Here is an 18,937-nt window from a genome sequence, read left to right as displayed (position 1 = left end):
TCATAGACGTGCAGCCCCGCCCTCGGAAGCCGGACTTGAACATTTTTCGAGTTGAACCCTTGCGAAAAAAATTAGGAGAGAATCCAGATTGCTTGTTCAAGCTTTCTTCTCGCAAGTGCCACCTGAGCATCTTCAACACCACAGCCTTCAGCATCCGTCAACATGGCAAAAGGCAGCAAAGGCTCCAGCGGTCGTACCCCGCAGACCTTCGCAGATGCACCGGTCACGACCGACCCGCGTTTCGCAAAGGTTCACACCGATCCTCGATTCTTGAAGCCCAAACGAGATGATACCAAAGTCGTCGTAGATGATCGTTTCAAAGGTCTCTTCGAAGATGACAAGAGTAAGAAGAAGAAGAGTGACAAGTACGGAAGGAAGGTAGGAAAAGGACAGAGTGATGCAGAGCAGATGAAGCGGTTCTATCGGTTGGAGGATGGCGATTTGGATCCGAGCAAGGAGGGCGACGAAGCAGAGGAGGAAAGCGATGAGGAGGATCAAGATGCTGCGCCGGTAGATTACGCCCGTGGTGAGGGCAACTTGGACAGCAGCTCTGATGAGGAATCTTCGGAAGAGGAAGACAACGATGATGACAGCGAGGATGACAGCGAGGACGACGATAGCGAGGACGACGATGTTATGATCGGACCCTCGAGCGTCCTCGATCGAGAAAGGAGGAAGAAGGCTGCTCGCGCTACCCGCTTTGACGAGGACGAGGAAGACGACGACGGCCTCGGATCCGACATTGGCGAAATCGACCTGGACGAAGACGTCGATGAAGCCGTCTACGCCCAACTCGATGCACAAGCCGAACGTGCCATTGCCGAAGGTGGCATCGAAGGCGACGAGTCCGACTCTGATGCAGAAGCCTCTTCGTCGCGCAAGAAGAGCAAAGGCAAGGAGAGAACGCGCAAGACCAAGTCGAGCAAAAACAAGGTTCCACGCGGAGACGACACATGCCGCCTTGCCGCCGTCAACCTGGATTGGGATCACGTTCGAGCCAAGGACATCTACAAGGTATTCAGTAGTATCGTCTCACCCCTCGCATCCGTCTCTGCCGCAGACGCACTTCAAGCACACCGTCGAGCTGCCGCCGCTGAAGGCTCCTCTTCGTCCTCTAGCCGAGCCCGCGCCGCTCCTGCCATCTCACAAGTCCGAGGCAAACTGCTCCACGTTCGCGTCTACCCCAGTGACTTTGGTAAAGAGCGAATGGCCAAAGAAGACCTCGAAGGTCCTCCACCCGAGATCTTCAAAGGGTCCAAACGACGCGACGGAGACGATTCCTCATCTGAAGACGAAGAGATCACCGCCAAGACGATCGTCCAAGTCGATGAGGGTGGCGAGTTCGACGAAGAAGCGCTTCGAAGGTACCAGCTCGACCGTCTGCGCTACTACTATGCAGTTGCTACCTTTGACAGCAAAGAAACTGCGCGTCACGTGTACAACGAGATCGACGGTACAGAGATGGAGCGCACCGCCAACGTGTTCGACCTGCGCTTTGTTCCGGACGGCATGGACTTCCCCGACGGGGAGGATGGCAGGGATGCCGAGTTCAGAGATGAAGCGACCGAAGACGCGGCCAACTACAAAGGTGTCGACTTCAAGACTGACGCATTGCGACACTCGCGTGTCAAGCTCACGTGGGATCAGGACGACCCTGAGCGATCCAAGCTGACCCGTATGGTCGCTCGCGGTGGGTTGAGCAAAGAACAGCTGCGAGATGACGATTTCAAGGCGTACCTGGCGTCTGATACCGAGTCCGAACCTGACGAGGATCAAGTTGCGGCCAAGAAGGGAAGGGATCGTCTGCGTGCACTGCTCAACGTGGATGGAGGCGAGGATGCGGTAGGTTTTGGAAGGAAGGGCAAGCGAAACGGCGGAGTCTTTGATGACCCAAGACGGGATGAGGAGGAGCAGGGCGAGATGCAGATTACTTTCATGCCAGGCTTGTCCGAAGCCGCCGCTAGGAAGGCAGCCAACAGCAACAAGAAGGCGGGCGACGAGGACGAGACGACACTGGAGAAGTACCTGCGCAAGCAGAAAGAGAAGAAGGAACGCAAGAAATCTCAGCGTACCGACGAGGACGGCGGACAGGCCGACAACAAGGACGATAACGCCGTCAACGGTGCCATCGACAGCAACGATGCTGGCTTCGATGATCCGTTCTTCAACAACGATGACATGGACATGGAAGCTGCTCTCGCCGCCGAATTCGGCGAAGGTGTCCCTTCCAACAACACCAAATCATCAAGCAAGAAGTCCAAGAAAGTCACTCGCGACCTCGACAGTCCAATCGATCCAACCGAACTCGCCCGTAGCCGAGCCGAACTCACGACCATCATCGGCGACACCAACGACGAAGTCACCGCCGACGGTCGTCAGCACTTTGACATGAAAGACATCCTGCGCTCCGAAAGCGGCAAAGACGCCAAACGAGCCAAGCTGCTCAAGCGACTGTCCAAGAAGAAGCAACGCGAGGAAGCTGCGTTCCAGGAGCTGAAGGGGGCGCCGTTGGTGCAGGATAGCTTCGAGATCGATGCCAAGGACGAGCGATTCAGCGCGTTGATGGACGATCATCGGTTTGCGATCGACCCGACGCATCCTGGGTTTGCGAAGACGAAGGCGATGGAGAAGATTATGGGTGAGAGGAGGAAGAGGTTGGATCGTGCGGATGGGGATGAGCAGGCGAGATTGGGCATGGAAAGGCAAGGTGGGGAAAAGGCGGTGGGCGATGGGAGAGAGGGAGATTCCGAGCTTTCGGCGCTGATCGAGAAGTTGAAGCGTCGTGGGGATGGACCTGCAAACGGAGATGGTGGGCAGGTGTCGAATAAGAGGAGAAAGCGAAAGTCGATCGCTTGAAGCTCGGTCCACTTTCCTTCTTCTCAGCTTTCTATTCGCAATATCAATCACCTGCTTGCTGCTACAAACGACATTTGACGCGGATGGTCGTTGCGTGTGTCGGTTGCTTTCCGAAAGAATGCTTCGCTGTCTGGTCGAAAGACGAGTCGAGCTGAGACCTTCTGCCAGCCACATGCCTGCCTGCAGAGAACACCGCAGGAACAAGCTCGTTCACCCTTGCATCTCCGCCTGACATCGATGTAAACGTCGTTTTGGTTTGCTTGAATACAAGTACATTAAGAGCCACCTGTCCTTTGTGCTCTCCTTACGAGTCTTCGGGACCTTCGGATCCTGGGATGAGCTGACGAGTCGTAACAAGCGTACAAGGCGTTCGAGCAGAAGTTCAATGAGTCAGTGTCCTATCGGTGCGCGAGAAGATCTTTGGAGGGATATTGATGATCTTACCATGCAAATGTTGTTACCGTTGAGCAGGGTTTGACCGAGCTTGGTTTTCTTCTTTTTGCCGTCTGGAGAAGTCTCGCTGTTGAGTTGACGAAGCGCACAAAGCAGGAAAGCGATGTCAGCTTGCTCTGTCCAAGTAAAAAAGATATTGCTACGGCAGTAAGAAGGGATGCTTACTACTCTGTCACATCTTCCAGGACCATGTCTACATGCAAAGGAACCAGAAGATCGGGAAGAAGTGTCAGTCTCAACTTGAAAACTTTGCTGCCATCGCTTTGCGAAGCTACACGCCTGCATGTGACCGTGAGACTCACTGACGTAGTCGTCGAATCCCAACAAAGTGCCACTGAACTCTCGGTCTGTCTTCATGATGACCCAGATACTCGATCCGATGCATTTGTCGATCAGTTCGAGCGGCAAGATGGTGGGCAGAGCAGCAGCGGCTGCAGCAGCTCCTGCTGGTGTTGGTTCTCCTGGAGGTGCCATCTTGTGTGTTTGTGTGTGTGCGCGTCTGTCTGTCGTACAGATGTTGTGGTCTCGGAAAGAAGAGAAAGCGAAGATCACAGATGTCACAACAGAAAACGGGCGCGTGCAGGCAGCGTTGGATTGGACCGAGTTCCGGAAAAATTCTAGGAGTTGCTCAGTCCCGCATGTTGATCGTTCGGCCTGTTCTCCCGCCAAGCTTCACCTCAACCTGCAAGTTCGACAATCATCGTTGTCACAGCTCTCAGAGTCAGAGCCAGCGGAGTACAGGAAGCCGGGCCGATCTGCGCCGGCGCTCAGTCACTGGTCAGAGGAAGCGCGAGGATGCCTGACCCAAACCTTCAGTCCTACATAGCAGCGCATTACCTCTCGGGACCCAAAGCCGACGCTATCCTCGCGCGTAATTCGTCAGATACCAAAGTCAAGCGCAAGAAGAAAAGGGCCAAGACAGACGAACCTGTAGGAGCTTCGTCCTCGTCAGGGTTGGTGTTCAAGGATGATTCGGATACGTGGAAGAAACTGGCAGAGGATGAGGAGGACGATGCTGGTTTGACGCCGCAAGTTGTCGGCGAACGGGATGCTGAAAGCTCCAGCAAGGCCTTTCGCAAGATTGGATCGTCCAAGAGTCGAACGGAAGAGCAGGAAGTGTCATCGGATGTAGCGCAAGGCAGCGCCTCGGTCTCGGCAGCTGACGAGCCAACAGAGTTCAAGGCGGGTCTCAGGACAAAGGAAGAGATGAAAGCGGCACGACTTGCACGAGAATCACGAAAGAAGCGAGCCGCGGAATCAAGCTCTGTCGAACCATCAACATCATCCGCGCCACAGCCAGACGAAGACGAAGAAGCGAGGCTCGCCCAACAGACTGTCTATCGAGACTCTTCCGGCCGCGTCATCGACATCAACGCACAGCAAGCCGAACAGGAACGTCTCGAACGCCTGCGTCTGGAAAAGGAAGCCGAACGTTCCACCTGGTCCCACGGTCTTGTGCAGAAGCAACAACGTCAGCGGGCAGCAGCACAGCTATCCGCGGTCCAACAGCAAGGTATCGCACGGCGTGCCACCGACGACGAGTACAACGCCCACTTCAAGGAGCAACAGCGTGCCGACGATCCCGCACTGGCGTTTTTGACGAAGAAGCGAACAAGCGGTCCCGTAAAGCCGAAGTACAAGGGAGCATGGCCATCAAACAGGTTCAACATCCCACCTGGATACCGCTGGGATGGTGTCGATAGAGGCAACGGCTACGAGAAGGCCTTCTTCGAGAGAAAGGCTCAGCTCGAATCTAGAGAACAGCAGGCGAGAGCGTGGAGTCAGTCGGACATGTGAGATTCGAAGCTTCTCCATCAACATCACGCGAAGTATACCCAGAACCGAACAATCGAGTGGCAGACGAGAAGATGGAAAGGAATGTGTGGTTGCGCGTGCTAGGGTACAAATACAATGCGAGGATCCAAGTGAGGCCACGCGGGAGCGCTGATGGTGAGAGGGGGTCCGCGGTCTAGGATGATGGCGGATGATAAAAATACAAAATGTCCGACGTGATGAGGATCGGCTCATGGCGTGGGTGATGAGGCGGACTCTTCCTCCTCGAGCAAACTGCCGTCCCTAGGTATAGAGATGCCGGAGCCATGACGTTGCAAGCGTCCGTTGCCACTGCTTCCCGGTCGACTCTGTGGAGGGCTGATCGGCTTGCCATCTGAGATGCTGCCCTTTCGCAAAGGCCCGTCTGCCTTGTCGAGTCCACCAGAAGGCGCAAAGAGCGTGGCGTCCGAGGAACGACGCGACTCGGTCTGCGGCAGATGTAGGGCATAAGCGGAAGGGAACTCGATCGCCTGTGAAGCCGAGTCGGCACCATGCTCGTTGTGACATGGTCCTGAAGATTTGGGTGATATGTCACCGCCCATGATTCCGCTCGGAGAGCTCACGCCAATCCCATCAGTGACAATGGCGGAGAGGCCAGACGGGCTTTCATCCGAAGCAGGGGTGGTGAGCACGTTTGCGCCGCGGCGACGGGCATCCAGCGATGGAAGACGCGAAGTGACAAAGTTGGGCCTAGTTGGCGTGCTCCTTTCCGACATGAGTGAGTCGAGGGCGGGCACATGCGGAGCATCGCGTGCAGAGATGGTGCCGGCGGTGAATGGATCGCTGGCATTGCGCATGCCAGGAAGCACAGCGTTGTCGGGAGCGAGATCGTCCGTGAAGCGATCCTCTCTCCACCTGTAGGCGCTCGATAGGGAGGCAAGGACAGCGCCGAAGGCCTGGACGTAGACATTGGCTACGAGCATGAAGCCCATGTCGACAGCGGAGAGGTCAAGTGCTTTGGACAAGACAAGAGCCAGCGCGTAGATGGTGGGGAGGACGTATCCAAAAGCAATCGCAAACATGACCTGCTTGGACCAGCGCAGGACAGGGTGCGACTTTTTCTGCATCAGCTCGTTGTCACGACGACCGAGATGCCAGTAGCGCCAGAGAAGGAAGGTAGACGCATAGACGGTGTCGGCAAGCTGGAAGATGAGCGTGAAGAGGTTGCTCGTGTCGTTGGCGGACCTCGACACAACGTAGCCAAATCCATTCCGAGCATACGAGCTGGCGGCATTGGAGAGGGTGATGCTGATGGTGGTGAGCCTGGCTACCTTGAGGAGACTGGGAACGATGCTGATCATGATGCGCTTTCTCCTGCTGGCCAGAGTTGTGGGGTAGAAGGATAGCAAGCGAAGCTGAATGGCGAAATGAGTGACGAGGGGCACGATATACAGCATGGCTGTCGAGGACAGCCAAAGGCGGAACATGGTGTTCTGCGATTCATTGCCGAAGAGCTGGTAAGCCCAGAAGACGGTGTTGAGCGTCGAGCCGAGGAGGCCGCCAAGCATGGCAAAGCCGAGGACCCAGACAAAGGGCAAGCGGCGCTTCTGCGGACTGAGACCGTTCTTGAACAGGACGGCACAGAGAAGGACGAAGAGGAGGGTGGCGAACATGGAGTAGAGGATGATGTAGGTGACACCATTTCGGACGAGGGCGACGGGTACATATTGGGCAGCCAGCTTCTCTTTGGTTTTGGGGTCTTCGACGATGAGCAAGACGCGATTGCGCCACTCCAGGTCCTGCTCTAAGGTGGCGCTAGACATGATGAAAGACTGGACGACAACAAGCCGACGAGAAGCCAGTCTTGGACCGAGACAGTGTCTGAGTCGGCGTAGGTATGATCAGGAAATAAAACGCTTCATCCAGTCGAAGTCAAGCAGATCATCCGTGGTGATCAAAGCTGACGATGGAAGGTCGAACAAGTGTTGCGATGGTGGCTGGCGATGAAGGTCACTAAGGCAGGCGAAGAGATGGCTCTACGAGAGCATGCCTTAAGAAGCAGAATGGACGAAGGGCAGGCGTCTCGAAGGCGATGCTATGCGAGCCCAAGACGGTCGAGAATTCGCTAGCTGGGCGATGAAGACAAGCGCGTGCAGGGTCGGATGGACGGGTGAAGTAAACGGTGATTGTCGCTGAGGGTGGGTTGTGCCGAAGGAAGGATGAGAAGGATTTCTGTTGATGAGCTGTTGGAGAGAGTGAGGACGGGCAAGGGGCGGGAAAGAACCAGAAGATGAGCTCCGGCAGCTGGTCTCCAAGGCGGAAACGCTCTACTGGATATGTTGTGAATGGGATGCCGTCGGGAAGGCGGAGAAAGGAAAAGGAGCTACAGAAGGGGGCAACCAGATGCGATTCGACGGCTTAGCTTTGGCGCCACTCTGGCATGCAGTCAATTTTAGCGCTTCGTTACTAGGTCGGCAGGCGAGGTGTTCCAACGAGCCGGAGCGGCGACTGAAATGGAGCTAGGTAACACACAGGATTGCGAGCAGTAGACTGACAAAGGTGTGTGGGCCTTGACGAGTGAGCGCGGCACCGACGGGTTTCTGGCAGATCGACAATATGAGGCGTAGAAGGCGGCTGTTGCAGCAGCAGCTGCTGCTGCTGCTGGTCCTGCAGAGCGGATGCGTACAACCGTGTAGAACGGGGACTGCGGCTGACTTTGGGCGAGATGCGGTAGGCGGAAGTGAGGCAGGGTGTCTGAGGACTTGGAGTTTTCATCACTCTATTGCTCGCTTCGGCGTCGTGGTGTGACAGAGACGAAAAGAGACCAAGGCTGGGAAAGGCAAGCTAAGAACCCAAGCGAGGCTTTGCATTGAGTGAGCCAAATCACTGACTACCCCCTTTTCAAGTTCCGAAGGCGCTAGAGCATGCAGGAGGCGCTTAACCGAGATTTGACCTCGAAATTGCCAGGCCGGAAATGCTCAATGGTCCGACGTCAGTGGAGCGACGGTGTAAAAAGTTGGGAGGAGGCTGTGACCCGCCTCTGCGGAAAAACATCGAATAAGGTCACTCCGCCCTAAGCTGGGCGCTCAAGTCGTTCTACATCGAAAATGAAGCCCTGCATTTGAGACAAGGAGCGTTACGAAGAGGGATTCACTGATGCTTCGGCTGAGGACCTGTTGAAATTCAGGGATGTACGATCAAAGGTCCCAAGCTATGTACACTGGAGACGAAGTCGCTCTCACCCCACAAGCGAGGTTCGAGGCCTGGACATACACTGTACTTCTAAATGTTGACCGAAGCCAACCGAGGCACCCCTGTCCAATGGAGCTGCCGAGCGATACGCCCATAGGTTACACTGCATGAGTGTGACGAAGTGATCATCGGTTAGTGCAATCGCCGTCAAACGAGCTGTACTGCAAGTAATCCTCTTTGTCCGAATTCCGTTGAAACGCACCGATTTTTTCCTCTTCTGTCGAACCCCTTGCATGTTGCAGCTTCAGCAAAGGCAGTTGCTCGAAGCTTAGAAGCCGACTGAGCTAGACCGAATTTGAATGCATAGCCTAATCGGAGTTTGAATCGTACGACATTACTCATCGTTCGACCCTGTACGAGAATCAGTCGTCGCAAGAAACGCTCTAGCCGCCGGTAGCGAGAGGCAACCTCATCCCGTTTGCTGCTTTTGACTGGTGGACAGCTGACACGAGCCCTGTTCGTGTTCATCCTTTCGACGCCGAGCTTCTTTTCATGGATCGGCGCCACAATCCTCTGGAAGCCAACACGGTCCTGACTCGGTGACAGCCGTGGGAACGAGCGATCGCCCTTATGCAGCTGCAAGGGCTTCTTCCGAACAAGTTACCCACGGTCCCGCGTCGACCCTTTTCTTCTCACGCCAAAATCAGCTCTCGAGCGCGACTAGCGACTGGCCCGCCAGCGGCTTCGATATCACCGAGTGAGATTCCCTCTTCTGGTACAACGGCAAAGGTGTGGATGCAGCGAGCGACCCGCTTGAGCCTCGCGGGCCTCGATCGCATACCGCGTCTCGAGTCTGGGCCCTTCTGCCGGAGCGGAAGTCTCCGACTCCGACAGTCGGTCAATACGCGCATGAACATCGTGCCGATTTCTCCTTTTCTCCCGATTGCCGATCCGCTTTGTACCTCCACAATCCTTGGGTCCGCCCTCCGCATACGCTGACGCTCGAAGATGCTTGTCTTCCTTGCTGCCTTCAACCCAGTGTCGCTGGGGATCACTCCTCAACATGTCTTCGCGGTCTGCTGGCGACGTTCTCGCGCATGGTGCAGGCCAGCGCGCACCCTTAACATCCCCTTCGTGGCTCAGCATCCTCGGCTTTCGACAACACGTGACGTGGCGTAACGCCATAGCTTTCCTCATCCACTGCTCGGCGTCCATCCTCTTTTTGGTGTTTCTCAATGCATCGCAGCCCTTCTTGATCCATCAGCTCGAATCCAAGAACAAACAGGGACACGGTCATGGCCAACCAAGCAGAGCTGGCTCGCTCAGTGGCTCGCTCATCTTTTACGATGAGCTTCTATCAACGTTCATGTCGCTCATCTGGGGTGCGCTCGCCGAGCTCATCGGCCTTGCAGCTGTGACATCCACATCTTACATCTTTATCTCCATCGGTCTTGTCGCTTATACACTTCCCACCAAAGCATGGCCAGATTTGCTCCCCGCTCGACTCGTCTTTGCGGTCGGCGGAAGCGGTGCCACCGCCATGCTTTCGGGTATTCTGTCCGAGTATTCGGGGACGACGATCGCAAACCCCGGCTCGACAGAGCGGGACTTGGATGTGACCGCCGCTTCAGCACAGGCTGACGCCGGTACCGGCACCGGAGAAGAAGAGCGCCTGCTCGAAGCTGAAGGCGAAGAAGCGCGTGATAGTCCTTGTGACGCTCCCAAAGCGGGACAAAGACGCCGACACGGTCGGGCAGCTGCCATTGCGGGCGTCTTTACCGGTATCGGCGCTCTCATCGCCGTCTTCGTGCTCGTCCGTCTTCCAGAAAAGATCGCCAACTATCTTGAACAGCGCGAAACAGCAATCTGGTCGCATGATCCACACTACAAAGCACCAGATGACAAAGCTATCCACAGAGGCACCGTAGGGACGTTCTACCTGGTAGCAGCTCTAGCTCTGTTGACTGCTTCTGCCACGGCTCTGGGTCTGAAGGAGCCCAAGAGACATTCGCGCCGCGCTACTCGAGCAGATGCGCTCTTGCATCGCTCCCGACAACGTCAGGAAGACTATGGCGCATTGCACGACAGCACGATTGCGATAGCTGAGGATACGCGGCAGGCTCGACGTGCTCGATTGCGGCAGAGACAGCAACGTCGCGAGCAGACGTCCTGGACCAATCTGATACGGTCTCATGTGCGTCGCTTCGTCAGCGCGTCCGTGGGTGGCTTCCGAATGGCTGGGCCTGTCCGCCGAGGGCAAGACGCCGACACGATCAAGCTCCATCAGCGATTGGCATGGGAGCTGCGCGTGGCATATGTGGGCGGAGCTCTGGCCAGAGCTTTCACCATCGGCACAACAGCTTTTCTGCCTCTGCTCGTGACGCATCACTACTACACATCGGGTCTATGCCGACAGTTGCCGTCGCCGGACCCGGACTCGCCGCTTCCGAACGACGAGCTGAAGAAGCTCTGTCGCAGCGCGTTCACAGCCACCGCTATTCTGGGCGGTACTGCGCAGCTGACGGCCCTTCTGGCATCGCCGCTGATCGGACTGCTTTGCGACACGCTTTCGCCTACGACGACCATCTCTCTCACCTCTGCGCTCGGAGCCGTCGGGTTCTATTTGTTGGGCGTTGGCACGTCAGGCTTTGGCGGCGATAGACAGACGGGCGAAGAGGTGCCTGATCCGTTGACAGGGCTGTCGATCGGCGCTGCAGTGCTCATCGGAATCGGGCAAATTGGTGCCATCGTTGCCAGCCTGGCTGGCTGTGCTCGCGCGAGAGGCCTCGTTGAGGAGCAGCGATCAGAAGACACAGGTGCAGATGCCAACGACGTGAGTGGCGATGCGAGGCCGGCACAAGAAGCGAGCCATGCGAACGCCCGGACGGGTGAAGCGCACCAAGCAGGTCAGGGAGCAGGTGCAATCGCTGGAGCCTACTCTTGCACAGGGTCCCTGTCGATCCTCGTCATCTCCAAGTTGGGCGGATTCCTGTTTGACATGTACGTACCAAGTCCTTTCCTGCTGATCGGCGGCTTCTCCGCCTTTGTCGCACTCTGCGGAGCTGCTGTCAGTATAGCTCAGCGCTTCGGACGTGAGCAGATGTAGAATTAAAAGCCATTGCGAGCTCCTATCTTCATGCTTCATGTTGACCGCGTAACTGATCCGACTCGGACGGAGCTCAACTCGAATTCTGCACTGACGTCGTGAATGTTGGCATGCGCATCGAAGAGCTGAAAGTCGCGGAGATTGGTTGCGTCTAATGCTATACTGACAGCAGACTCACGCAGCAAACGCCGAATCAGCGAGGGTGGCACTTGATCAATCGAATTCCGAGGCTTCTCCTCGGAGTGCCGAGGTGCAGTCGTTTGCGTTTTACGGCACAACGAGGATGGCATGGCGATGCTTGGTCTGTAAGCTGATGGTCGATCTCGTCATGATCCCCAAAATGAAGTCGAAACCGAGTGGGAACGCAGAGGAAAAGCCGGGCTTTGATTGTTCCTGTTGCCATGAATTTCGAGACGGCTTGCCATCTGAAGTTAGCGATGAGATTGCCGACGGTAAATTAGATGACGTCCCTGCCATGTCATATGACAACCCGATCTACGAGAACAGACACATCAGAGGAAATTGGCTCGACGAAAGCCATCGTGCTTCACACATGTACGCACACTCCGGGTGGGCTCAGGCTGTTGGGCGCGGGGGCGGTGTCGGATCTAAGCGAGAGGGCTGATGGGAGCTTTTTTGGTGGTAAGGTTGAGTTCAATAACAACAATTTGGCTGGACCCGCAGCTCGCTTAAGCGGAAGCGTGACTATGGCTTGCATGACAGTAGTCGAACTAAGGCTAAAACAGAATCAATCGATCAGCTGGGCTTTTCGGCTTGCAGCTCGGATAGCTTTGCACTTTCAACTCGACAGATCGGGTTCGAACGATCTTTGCACCGTTCTTGAAATCCACTACTAGCTTCGAGTCAGAGTGTGGATGCTGGCAGGAAGATGTGGGTCGGACTGGAAACGGAACTGAACCGATGAGGTGCAAAATGCGGACGAAAGAATGGAAAATCGGTCGCCGTGGAGATGGGACGGCGACTGCTGGATTGATTGGTTTGCTTTCCGGCGTAGCACGGAGTCGAAATTCAATTCTTGCACCACGGGAAACACCGAACGAGACACAAGGAGCTGCGCGACGAAAGGGGCGAAATGCCAGAAGGCTGCAGTCTTGCTTCTTCACGAACTACAGGTAGAGATCAGCCGCCTCTGGTACCGCCGCATAAATTTCAATCGCACTACTTGCGGTGTTCGGCCAAGACGATTACTTGTATTTGGTGCAAAGAGAACAAGCCGAATTTGAGGTCGACGCCTCATTGAGATCTGGCAGAGAGATTTCCCCAGCTGTTGCTGTGCTGCATTTTTATGCCGATTTCAGATCCAAGCAAAGCATGCAAATCCCGAGCCAAGCAAAAGCTTTCTGCCAAGCTCCGCTCTCGCTCGGATTCTCGACCAAGCCGTGCATGTGAACAACAAGGAAAGCACTATACGCCTTTCTGCTCCGCTTGACCTCATAGACAAGCTTGAGCAACGGTACACTGAACTTGCCACTCGACGCACAAGTGCGGATCTTGGCTGCCAGAGGGAGTTTCAGTCCCGGCAGTAGGAATAATTTCTCGAAATTATATTACTGCAGAGCGTAAAGGCGAGCGAATCCAAGGGTCTCGACCCTCACATGGGTCTTGCTCGTGGTGATTGCCTTCCGGTGCCTGTCCCATCTCGGTCTACGACTGTACCCGCGTAGCCAGCCTGATGGACCGATGCACTGCAGCCTCTCTCGATTTGCTGTGATGGGATCAATTTACGCCAAGCTTGCTTTGTCTCGTTGCTTGCCCTTGTCCGACCATCTCTTTCCTCTCTCCCTCTCTTCGACGCAACTTTCTCGCTCCATTGTTACTCCTGGTCTCTCATTTCGTCCACATCCTCCTTCACCGACTTTGTGGGGCACCCGGTTGTAGTGATTTGGATCTCATCCGTCTCCTACATTCCATTACGACTCCGGGTCACATTGCGCACGCACGGCCTTCAACGTATGTCCACCTCATTATCTTGCATATCATCCTCAAGCCTTTCTGCATCCTCCTACGTCTAAATCCTTGCAAAGCCGTCTAGCTCTTTGCTCAGAAACACCTCGTCGCCCGCGTATCTGTCTCTCCCACCGTCCGCCAGCCTTTAACTGGCATCGTCTCAAGATTAATCGGCGGCCAACCTCTGCTCCGACAAGCTTAGCCTCGACGCATCTTCCCAGCGCCATCTCAAGCGCATCTCCCATCTTCTCCCTGTGCACCACCAAGCGATTACCCAGCGGCACGCGCTCTTGACCCTTGTCAGACGCCGTGGTGCTCGACCGTCTTCGACGCTTTAGCACACACCTGTCCATGTCGCTGCACCCTTTCTAACTACCAAAGACAATCGCATCAACGCCCACGCTCAGATTTCAAGCATGGCCCAACGTTCGCTCTCCTCGGCGTACGGGGTCGCGTCCGCATCTGGCGATCCACTCTATGACAATTCGCCAAGAGCCATCAAGGACTACGATGTCCAGTCCCAAGCACAGCGCGCCACCTGGGATCCCAGCCCTTCCGACCCTTACGCCGATCGCCAATCCGCTTTCCAGCATCAGAGACCTGCGCCGTACCCGTACGAGCCCCGTCATCCTTCCGATGCAGACTCGCTGCGTGGCTCTACTGCCCACTATCACCACGGCGCCCAGCACTCACACGTTCATCATCATCCTTACAACAACCCTTCCCATGCCGCAGGATCCCTCTATGCCTCATCCTCCCGGCAAGCCGACCTAAATCACAGGCATGTGTCCCGTGCTGCCTGTCTATCGTGTCGCTCAGCAAAGCGCAAGTGCGACGGCGCAAAACCCGTCTGCGGTCCATGCGCGCTCAGAGGCGTCAAGGATGGTTATCCCCAGGACGACGGCGGCTGCGTCTACGTTGCCAGCAAGCGTGGCGGCCCACGCTTTAAAGGTGTCAAGGGTGCAGAAGCCACAAAGCGCAAGCTCGACGAGCGCGACAAAGGTGGCAACCTCCGAGGCGGTAGAGATTCCAACAGCCACGACGACATGCACTCCCAGTCTCCGCCTGAAATCGCATCCTACCTCCACTCGTCCACCGCGCCCTCCACCCCCCTCGACGGTCGCGCGCCAGTTTCGATAGCCCACCTCGATCCATCTCGAACAGCTCCGGACTCGCTGGGCGCTACAGCAGCCAACCTTCCAAGCATGGACGGCCCATCCGACGCCTTCGAGCGCGAGAGAACCGCTCTTGCCACGCGCAACTTGTTCCGACCCGACTCAGCCGTCAGCGGCGGCCTCTTCGACGATCTGTCGATTACCAACTTCGACTTGCTCCAGAAGTTCTCCGCCAATGAGGCTTCGGTCGGCCTCTCGCTAGCCAACTTCTATCACAAGCTCGAGGAGTTGCCAAAAGCAGGTGTGCTCGCCATGGCCAATGTCGACGAACGTGGCAGCATAGAGGTCGACCTGTCCCAGGCTCTCCTGCAAGAGATCGAGACCGCCAACAAGTCGAGCGCCGCTGTCAATTCCGAGCAGCAAGCACGGGCACTCCTTCAAGACTTCTACGAGCTCGTCTATCCCGCATGTCCCGTCTTGCCCCCGTCAGGCCACCTTTCATCGCTGGCGTTCCATCTATCCGAGGACGAGTCCTCGGCGCTGCTCGCCGCAATATCGGCTTGTGTCGCCCTCCAGTTACCCCAGATGGAGGCAAGACGCATTGTCAAGGGCAGCCTCTTGTTCCATGATCCCGATGACCACGAGGCCAAGGCCGAGCTCCTCGATCTCGAACATGCCTCTCGCGACGAGATCGCAGCCTACCACGCCAAGTCGGCTGAAAAGCTGCTCCTCAAGAAGGTTGCGCTCTTGGCAAGAACCTCTTCCTTTCCTTCCGAGGCTGCAAAGGCCATGGAAACCGCCAAATTCATGCCTAACAGCAGCGGCACTCCAGGCGGCGACATCGAGTTGGTCCGAATCAAGCTCGTCGCCACGCACACGCTCCTCGCCCACTTCCACTATGGCACTTCCAACAGCCGCCGCGCCTTCCATCACGCTTCGCAGGCATGGAACCATGCTCAGGCGCTCAACCTCGATTCGAGCGAGACCGTCTCGACGTCTCCCTCCTGGTTCAGTCACACGCAAAAGTGCGAATGGGCGCGCAGAGCCTACTGGACTTGTTACACCGCAGCCACCGTCATGTCGTGCACTGGTGGATTCAAGCCGCTCTCGGTGACCCGCGACATGCCTTCGGACCTCGGTTTGCTTCCCAATCTCCTTGGCGACCGGTCCAGCTGGAAGGTGCTCGTACGCGGCGCCCAGTTCGTATCTAGATCATACGCTACTCTGTACGACCTTGACTCGTACAAGGCGCGTCCGGAGAACAAGACGCAGGATCCTGCTCATCAGCCACGCGAGCAACGACGCAAATGGGAGGTCATCTTTGAGCGTATGCAGAAGGTGGACGCCGACGTGATGCAGTACGCAAGATCCGACCCAGTCTGGAGCGACGAGAGCTGTTTCGAGCCCAGCGTCGGTCTTTCGCGACGTGTCGAGGAGTTCGAGGAGGAGAATGAAGTACGGCTCAGCCGCAGTCTGCGTGTTGCAGGTAAGCTCATGACCAGCGGAGCTCTCATCATCCTGCATCGCGCACAAGCCTTTGCCAACGCACGCATCTTTGTGGCGCCAACCTGCGGTATACCCGGCGCCTGCGAAGACTTCAGCGACACGGCATCTGACAACGGCAGCAGGACCAGAGGCGGTCCGGATCGGCTGTGGCACCGCGAAGCCGAAGGGCTTCCGCCTTCAGGTAAAGCGGCGCAGAGCGATGAGCACAGCCACGGCTTCGATGCGCCTGCCTCTTCCAAGGTAACCACTGCCAGCCGGTACAAGCGCTCACGGAGCGCCAGCAGCCTGAGCAGCAGCAATGCAGGAAGCGTCTCCAAGAGTCAGGTCAGCTCGACGTCTTCTGGCACGGAAGCTGCTCACGCCACATATACCCCTTGCGGCATCCCAGTCAAATTCAACAGTGGACCCTTTGAACCTTCCGACTCCCTCGACCGATGCCGGTTTGCCGCCGGTGTCATGTACCAGCAACTGGCGCACATCAACTCGAGCACCTTTCGTCTGGGTAGACGCGAATCGATGGCGCTTCTCCCTGTCGAAGCTGTTCATGGTCGTGAGAACCGCGAGCAGTGGTCAGCCCCCTCTCTGCCTCCCTTTTCGGCGTGTTCGCTGGTTCTCGCAGCCTACGTGCTGCTCATGGAGACGCTTCACGCGCAGATCGCTGCGGGTCTCGAAGAAGACCTTGATTTCACCAACACCGACTCGCTCGACGTGCATGAGGAGAGTCTGTTTCAGCTCTCGCCCATTCTGCAGCCCGATCCTCACCGAACAGCCAAGGTCCCGCAACTCGCAGGGCGCCAGGCTTACATGCTAGCCATCAAGCTCAGATCGTGCATCTTGCAGATCGAAGCGGCATTGGACAAATTCAGCAGAGCATGGGAGATCGCCAAAGGATACGCGCAGGAAGTTAAGTTGCTGTTGGAGGTCAACCAGTCGTTGTTCTCTGGGACCGTGGCGCAGATCAAGTCGTAGTCGACAGCTCGTAGCGAAAGTCGAACGATTTTGTGCTTGATTGTATTGTTATACCTTGCCTTGTCTCGTGTGAATTGCATTGCCGCTTTGGCACTGGATTACAGCGTCGGAACGAGGCCGCGTTTGTGTGACTGCGTGTGTGCCATTGTTTGTGAGAATGAAGAAGATGGACAGCTGCCTTGCCGGAATCACATTGTTGTCGGAGGCAATTCGAGAAGGAATGCCTGTCACACTTGTCACACTTGTCACACTTGTCACACTTGTCACACTTGTCACACTTGTCACACTTTGTCAAGCATCTGAAGGTCACCCATGCTGATCGGCTACGCTCGGTACCACTAACACTCGCTGCTCATGTGTCCACGGTCCCGGCTTTGAAGCACCAGCACATCGAACTTTGCTCCACTGCCAATGGGGCTCACGCTCAGCGCCATTTCACCCAGCATCGCTGCCAAAGCTTCCACGAACACCCCCTCCGCCTGCCTCTTTGTCCACCTTCGGTCAGGCTCTGACGATGAGGTGTTCAGTGACTTCCGATCTCGAGTCATCGATCACCACTGCATCTGATTATTTACTCACACGCACACACACACACACACACACACACACACACACACACACACACACACACACACACACACAAACGCACACGGATCTGCGCAGCTCACACACACACACACACACACGCACACGGATCTGCGCAGCTCACACACCCATCAAAAGACGACCGCATCAAAGAAGTGAAGGGAGCTTTCGTATTATAGAAAGAGAGTAACAGGGTTATTAGGCGACACGGATCAGAAGGATGGTATCATGTAGACGAAAGCGAACGATTGAGGGAACAGCGAGCGCCGAATTTTGCTTCGGACGTTGCTTGGTCGACCCCGGACGTGAACTCGAAAAGTTTGGGAAGAACCTGAAGACACGCTCGATTTAGTCTCGGCGCGAAAGCTCGATGACGGGGAGGGTGAAGTAGCTGGTGTCTGGGGTCAAGAGACCAGCGGCACCAACATACCAGGCGATGGCAGCAGTCAGGATACCAAAGGCGCCACCAGCGGTCTGAACGGCCGATTTGCCAGTGAACTCGGCAATGAAGAGGAGGAGGAAGGTGATGTCAAGGAAGAAGAAGAGGGCGACGAGACCGACCGAGGACCTGAAACTGGCGAGGAGCATGATGAAAGTGAAGATGAACCAGGCGGCGAGGTAGATACCAAGAGCGTTGGCGACCTGCGCCTCGGGAGTACCGTTGGGGTTGTAGTTGCCCTCGACGATACCGAACCAGGGGATTTGGATGATGGCGTACGACCACCAGAAGGCACCGTAGGAGGAGAAGGCAGTGGCACCGAACGTGTTACCTGCCGCAAACTCCCACATACCGGCGAGGAACTGTGCAAGACCACCGTAGCCGATGGCGAGACCAACGACGACGTTAGGCACCGTGACGCCGCGGGCCTTGACGTTGTACATGGAGAGGACAAAGGTGGTGGCGGCGAAACCGAAGAGACCGAGAGGAGCAGGGTTGGCGAATCTACGGTGGTAGACGGGGAAGGCGGGCTGCGACGAGTCCTGGGGGTGTCCACCGGGCGTGAGCGCACGGATGGGCTGGGCACCGCCCTGGTAGCCGTTTTCCTGTTGCTTGATCTCGGACATTGCTGTAGAGTGGGAAGTAGTGAGGAGACGGCCGTCGAATGGGAAAAGAGGACGAGGACGGGAACACAAAAAAGGGCGTGGCACGAGGGTGTGGGGAAGAGAACGACGTTCAATGGAGGGACGGAACGCCTATAAGTACGATTTCCCTCCGCACACCCCCACACTTTGACTCAGACTGCGCGAGGCGAAGATGTGGGCGATGGAGCCACGGTGAAGGTACACACGGACGGGGCGGCCTTCCAATCACGAATACGGCGGTGGTGAGGAGGGCGAGGGAGCACACTAAGCGAGTCAGTGTGCTGGGATCGCCTTTGTGTTGTGCTCTGAAGCTGCGTCACATCGTCAGTCT

At 56.4% G+C, this 18,937-nt stretch overlaps 11 protein-coding genes across 11 annotated transcripts in view; 5 read left to right on the top strand and 6 right to left on the bottom strand.

Moving 5' to 3' along the window:
- Positions 1-162: 162 nt before the first annotated feature.
- Positions 163-2,856, top strand: PHSY_004323 (hypothetical protein; the record flags this gene model as incomplete). Its single annotated transcript, XM_012334936.1, has 1 exon — positions 163-2,856. One exon carries the CDS (start codon positions 163-165, stop codon positions 2,854-2,856), a length of 2,694 nt encoding a protein of 897 aa, XP_012190326.1.
- A 304-nt stretch (positions 2,857-3,160) lies between these two features.
- Positions 3,161-3,694, bottom strand: PHSY_004322 (hypothetical protein; the record flags this gene model as incomplete). Its single annotated transcript, XM_012334935.1, has 3 exons — positions 3,161-3,196; positions 3,301-3,502; positions 3,612-3,694. 3 exons carry the CDS (start codon positions 3,692-3,694, stop codon positions 3,161-3,163), a joined length of 321 nt encoding a protein of 106 aa, XP_012190325.1.
- Positions 3,695-4,104: 410 nt separating this feature from the next.
- On the top strand, positions 4,105-5,106 carry PHSY_004321 (bud site selection-related protein; the record flags this gene model as incomplete). The annotated part of the gene is made up of 1 exon (XM_012334934.1): positions 4,105-5,106. The coding sequence occupies one exon, from the start codon at positions 4,105-4,107 to the stop codon at positions 5,104-5,106; it is 1,002 nt and encodes a 333-aa protein (XP_012190324.1).
- Positions 5,107-5,333: 227 nt separating this feature from the next.
- On the bottom strand, positions 5,334-6,905 carry PHSY_004320 (cytoplasmic dynein intermediate chain; the record flags this gene model as incomplete). Its single annotated transcript, XM_012334933.1, has 1 exon — positions 5,334-6,905. One exon carries the CDS (start codon positions 6,903-6,905, stop codon positions 5,334-5,336), a length of 1,572 nt encoding a protein of 523 aa, XP_012190323.1.
- A 629-nt stretch (positions 6,906-7,534) lies between these two features.
- On the bottom strand, positions 7,535-8,802 carry PHSY_004319 (hypothetical protein; the record flags this gene model as incomplete). Its single annotated transcript, XM_012334932.1, has 2 exons — positions 7,535-7,796; positions 8,537-8,802. 2 exons carry the CDS (start codon positions 8,800-8,802, stop codon positions 7,535-7,537), a joined length of 528 nt encoding a protein of 175 aa, XP_012190322.1.
- A 222-nt stretch (positions 8,803-9,024) lies between these two features.
- Positions 9,025-9,339, bottom strand: PHSY_004318 (hypothetical protein; the record flags this gene model as incomplete). The annotated part of the gene is made up of 1 exon (XM_012334931.1): positions 9,025-9,339. The coding sequence occupies one exon, from the start codon at positions 9,337-9,339 to the stop codon at positions 9,025-9,027; it is 315 nt and encodes a 104-aa protein (XP_012190321.1).
- A 475-nt stretch (positions 9,340-9,814) lies between these two features.
- On the top strand, positions 9,815-11,380 carry PHSY_004317 (hypothetical protein; the record flags this gene model as incomplete). The annotated part of the gene is made up of 1 exon (XM_012334930.1): positions 9,815-11,380. One exon carries the CDS (start codon positions 9,815-9,817, stop codon positions 11,378-11,380), a length of 1,566 nt encoding a protein of 521 aa, XP_012190320.1.
- Positions 11,381-11,415: 35 nt separating this feature from the next.
- Positions 11,416-11,670, bottom strand: PHSY_004316 (hypothetical protein; the record flags this gene model as incomplete). The annotated part of the gene is made up of 1 exon (XM_012334929.1): positions 11,416-11,670. One exon carries the CDS (start codon positions 11,668-11,670, stop codon positions 11,416-11,418), a length of 255 nt encoding a protein of 84 aa, XP_012190319.1.
- A 657-nt stretch (positions 11,671-12,327) lies between these two features.
- On the top strand, positions 12,328-12,927 carry PHSY_004315 (hypothetical protein; the record flags this gene model as incomplete). Its single annotated transcript, XM_012334928.1, has 2 exons — positions 12,328-12,513; positions 12,700-12,927. 2 exons carry the CDS (start codon positions 12,328-12,330, stop codon positions 12,925-12,927), a joined length of 414 nt encoding a protein of 137 aa, XP_012190318.1.
- Positions 12,928-13,764: 837 nt separating this feature from the next.
- PHSY_004314 (potential fungal zinc cluster transcription factor) lies at positions 13,765-16,938 on the top strand (the record flags this gene model as incomplete). Its single annotated transcript, XM_012334927.1, has 1 exon — positions 13,765-16,938. One exon carries the CDS (start codon positions 13,765-13,767, stop codon positions 16,936-16,938), a length of 3,174 nt encoding a protein of 1,057 aa, XP_012190317.1.
- A 933-nt stretch (positions 16,939-17,871) lies between these two features.
- PHSY_004313 (possible transmembrane sensor/transporter) overlaps positions 17,872-18,937 on the bottom strand; it is a gene marked incomplete at both ends in the record, with an annotated part of 1,687 nt that continues 621 nt past the window's right edge. Inside the window, one exon of the mRNA XM_012334926.1 lies at positions 17,872-18,590. Coding sequence (XP_012190316.1) covers positions 17,872-18,590 — 719 coding nt within the window. The remainder of the gene's footprint in view (positions 18,591-18,937) is intronic.

The sequence above is a fragment of the Pseudozyma hubeiensis genome, assembly GCF_000403515.1.
Source record: "Pseudozyma hubeiensis SY62 DNA, scaffold: PHS42, whole genome shotgun sequence".
In the NCBI taxonomy this organism is placed as follows: Eukaryota; Fungi; Basidiomycota; class Ustilaginomycetes; order Ustilaginales; family Ustilaginaceae; genus Pseudozyma; species Pseudozyma hubeiensis.
Note: the sequence above shows the minus strand (reverse complement) of the source record. Positions and strands in the feature narration are given on the sequence as shown.